At 40.8% G+C, this 4,436-nt stretch overlaps 1 protein-coding gene across 1 annotated transcript; it reads right to left on the reverse strand.

Moving 5' to 3' along the window:
• Window positions 1–1,606: 1,606 nt before the first annotated feature.
• On the reverse strand, window positions 1,607–2,299 carry EAH_00064100 (hypothetical protein, conserved; the record flags this gene model as incomplete). Its single annotated transcript, XM_013393018.1, has 2 exons — window positions 1,607–1,809; window positions 1,924–2,299. The coding sequence occupies 2 exons, from the start codon at window positions 2,297–2,299 to the stop codon at window positions 1,607–1,609; spliced, it is 579 nt and encodes a 192-aa protein (XP_013248472.1).
• Between the last annotated feature and the right edge of the window lie 2,137 nt (window positions 2,300–4,436).

Below are 4,436 nucleotides of genomic sequence, written 5' to 3' on the forward strand. Positions count from 1 at the left end.
ATGTGTACGCAGTTACATGCATTAACAAGCACAACTATATGTATGTATATATATATATATGTATATATAAATATACAGTTGCTCATAAGTATGCATACATTCATTAATATATATATATATATATGCATGTATATATATATATATATACTTGTTAATGCACGCCGTTGCCCTTATTGTTCATCCTCCAATCAGCAGTTTATCGGCTGTATGGTGGTTTGGGTATATATCTAAACCAACAATATTAGCAGGGCCAAGTTGAATAATAAGAAAATGAATGAACAATAACTGCATGAATATGATAATTAAACGGTTTTAAATTGCTTATTTATTTGTTTTTTCTGCTTTTGTTTGTCCCCTGCAGGCAGTATACGCGGCATTGAAGAAGCGATGCGCGATACGCTTTCTGAAGAAGAAACAATTCACCTGTTTAGCCAGGTTCCTGAATAATAATAAAAAATGCAATAAATAAAACTTTATTAACAATAATGTTAATAATAATAATAGTAATGCTTCATAGTATTATATGGATGCCTTTTTTATGAGCTATTTACAAATATAATTCGTAGATTGCTAATTCCCAACAAAACATAGCGAAGAATAATTAAATCGGCAGTAAAAGAATGTCTTTTTAATTCTCTGTTGGTCTTTTTATACAAATTAAATGCAGTTTTTAATTATTTCATATTTCAAATAAGAACAAAAAAGCTTAACTAGTATTGTCTATCATTATTGCTTTTTTATTTATTGGGACACTTGTTATTTATTTCTATTGTTTCTCTTTACGTATTCTCATTATTATAGTTACTACTGTCAATAGTATTGTGATTATTAATATCATTATTATACTATTCATTCTTAAACTATAATTACTGTGGCTAGGGCACCTACTGCTGATGCTTATAACAACTATCGTCAGCCTGATTACGTCTACTTTCCTCATTAATGCAGCATTTTTGTCTTGTTTATAATTACTTTTATTATTGTTGCTGATAGTTAACCTATTATCCGGATTATTACATTTGTTACTACCATCATTAGTAGTATATTATTTGCTTTGGGGTTTTACCCATTGAGTGGCAGCAAACGAATGAATAAAGCGAACAGCTCTTCTTCTCTTTTCAGTGTTCTCCATCTATTTGCTTGAAATACGTAAAAAGGAAGTCCAAGAAATAATACAAAACTTCGTCTTCGTTCCCGCACTTGTGTGCGAGAGCAAACAAATCTGCAGCAATAGTCGCTGCGATTCATTAAAGAGAAGGGCTCTGCAGCAACCACTTCTTGCGGCTACCGCTTTTTGTGTAAATCTGTCGTTAAGGAGAAAAGATACATACAAATTCTCTCCATTTCTCTGTACCTCCGAGCTCAAAGGCTTCATTTAAAGCGGTGCGAAGAGGTGTACATACACTGTAAATATGATGCAGGACCTGCGCCGCACCCAACACCTAATTCCTTCAGCATCCTCGTAGCTAGCCAGCTAGCTAACTAGCTAACGGGCCAGACAGCTAGCTAGCTAGCTAGCTAGCTAGCTGGGTGCTTGGAAGCGTGATGGTGATGCGGCCATCGCCTGCCTGCGTCTTGCGCTGCATGCAGAAGCCTCATGTTGAGTTCAAATTCTACCTTTCCGTCTCAGCGATCGCGACGGCATGGATTCGCTGAGAGGAGGAGGAGGAGCAGCCGCTAAAAAGCCGGGAAAGGCAAAAATATCTTCGTCTTCATCTGGGCCGTCACCTTCAAACAAAGAATCAGCTTCATCGTCCCAATCAGATGTGAAGAAATCTAGAAAAGGGTATGTGGATCTTTCGTCTGACCCTGTAGAAAAAGAAAGAAAAGGCGAAAAAAACAAAAAAGATGATAATGCTACTCATACGGCAGAATGGAATACAACTTCCAGGTGTATGGACACCTCATGAGCAAATGCCTTACTGCGTGTTCTTCTTGAAAAGGCGATCGTTGGAGATGAGAAACCATCGAAGCTGCTAAAAAACGAACTGTCTGAATTGATATCTTCCTGTGGGTCTCTTGTTTGGCGTACGGTGCCGGCTTCTGCTGTTGCTTCTGCTGCTGTAGCAGCAGCACTACCTGGGGTGCTGAAATCAATCTGAACAAATTCAACAGGGAGCTGCGCTCGCACAGTCTGCTGCGAAGTATTCACAGGGATTTGGCGGCCCATTGGCAGCACTTCTCCCTCCTCGTTCATGCTGCTGCTGGTAGGCAGAGTCAGAGCCCCATGGGGTTGAGATAATAAAGACAAACAGCAAACAGCACTAAGCAGCAAACTCCGCGCGAAAAGGAGATTCATCTTCTTTAAAGCTTCCACGAAAAAAAAGAAGAGAGGAAACAAAGAACAGCAGATGAACGTCCTGCAGAAACAAAAAGACAGACGAAATTAAAAATAAACAACACACCCAACATAAACACAAACCCAAGACCAACACGCGATAAACACATACAGTGCAACTGGGGTCCTCGTTTATTCTTTTTGATTCTCCTGTTGCTTCTGCTGTCAATATAAACTCCAACAAGCAAATAAAAGTTTGTAGATAAAATCAACGGCTACATATAAATAATGATGCAATATACAGTAATCAATAATACTGTTGTACGATATATTAAAGAATGCATGTTGTACACCAAACAGTATAGACGTAATATATAGCACAGAATGCAACATCATCAGCCCTTCTTTTTCTCTGCTACTGCAGTCTGTTAATTCGCTAAAACAAGAGCCAAGAGACGCACCGGAAGGCAGCAGAATGATTTGCAGGAGCTGCAACAAAAAAGGAGGGATATGTTCCAAACACAGCAGCAGCCGATAGGGGCCTCTGGTCTGCGTCGGCGTTTAAATTGAAGAAGGGGGAAAGCCAAGAGGAAAGGAAGTCAAAAAAGATGAAGAAGATGAAGAAAAATAAATAAAAGGAGTCAAAGAGAAGACAAACAGCAAATCGCGCACCATCAGCTCAACGGCGCTGGTGAGATGGGGAAGAGGAAGCAACCGGAGGCTCTGAGGAGCCACGCAGCGCTTAAATGAGAGGGAAAAGGGAGAAAAATAACAAAAAGCAGGAATAAACAGCGACAGACAAATCAAACAAACATCATTTCAACAATACAAGCACTAGAGCCGACCGCTAGCTGCCGCAGCAAATACCGCAGCACGGCAGCAGTGCGGCTGCTTCTTCGGCTTTCTTCAGCGAAAATGAACCGTTTAAATTGTTTTTTAATGCATAATGGTATATTAAGATGAAAAACCTGCCGTAATTACACTAAAGATGCGTTAGTAACTCAAAAACCATCGGTATTCAAAGCCTCCCAGCCCCATGCAGCCAGAACGCACTCGCAGCAGTAGGGCTGTGGGGAGGCCCCAGGCAGCTTGGAAGGCTGAGGTGTACAGACAGCTGAAGCGAGGCAAAATTCGAATTTTCTTCTTTTTGCGATTATTGTGATTGTTCTCATCGTTAGAACGCCTTCTAACCGCAAGAGAAGTGAGTTTAATTTCATCCAGTTGCAGAACGCCCTTCGTCCAACTCGTGCTATACTTGGTGGCCCCAAGAAGGGCTTTTGCTTTTGTTTGTCTTTGTTAAGGGAAGTAATTGAAGTGAATTAGTATTTCGTCCTTCTTATGTTGAATAGTTTTGCCTCCCTGTGCTTCCTGCCGACCTGTGGACAGCGGAGCGGCCAGGAGGCCCCGGTGTATGTGCAGTTGAGTTAGATTCTTTTTCCTCCTCTTGTTTGTTTTCTCTCGTTGTTTTCCGTCTTATTGCAAAGATGAATAGGCGTTGCTTGGGTTTGTTTTCGCTCATCCGGATGCAGGCGAAGACGAAGAGCAGCTGCAGCTGCCCTACGGCCGCATGCTGTCTTCTCGCCATTGTTTTTGTTTTATTCCTTTTGCTGGTGTTTCATCTTCTTTGTGGGTGCTTGTGAATGGAAGCGAAGCGGTGTATGCGGTTGCCTTTGTTCTTCTCTTTTTTGTCTTTGTTTCTTGTTGCTTCACCTTTCTCCGTTGTTTCGCCGTTGTTGTTTGCTGTCTTTCTTTGGTATATATTCTTATCTCTTCTGATTTGTCTATTAGTGCCTCTGCTTTAGATCCCTCCATCTTTCGCATTGTTTTTGTTATTGTTTGCATTTTTCTGTTGTTTGTTCCCTTTTCTATGGGTTGTTTATTGAAGTGTTGATTCCTCTATTTCTCATGCTTTTAAATGTTATTTATTGCTTGACTCTGGTTATTTGCTTGGCTTCATCATTATGTTGGATGGCTTATCTTCTTTCTCTCCCCTTACCTTCTCTTTAATTTAGATGTTTTTTATTTGTTTTCTCTCCGCAGGATGGAGAACGACGAGGGCCGTGTTGTTGATTTGTACGTCCCAAGAAAATGCTCCGCCACCTCGCGGCTGATCCCTGCGAAGGAACACGGGGCCGTTCAAATCAACATTGGGATGGTG

This window comes from Eimeria acervulina, genomic scaffold, assembly GCF_000499425.1.
Source record: "Eimeria acervulina Houghton genomic scaffold, Eah_scaff1933, whole genome shotgun sequence".
Classification (NCBI taxonomy): Eukaryota; Apicomplexa; class Conoidasida; order Eucoccidiorida; family Eimeriidae; genus Eimeria; species Eimeria acervulina.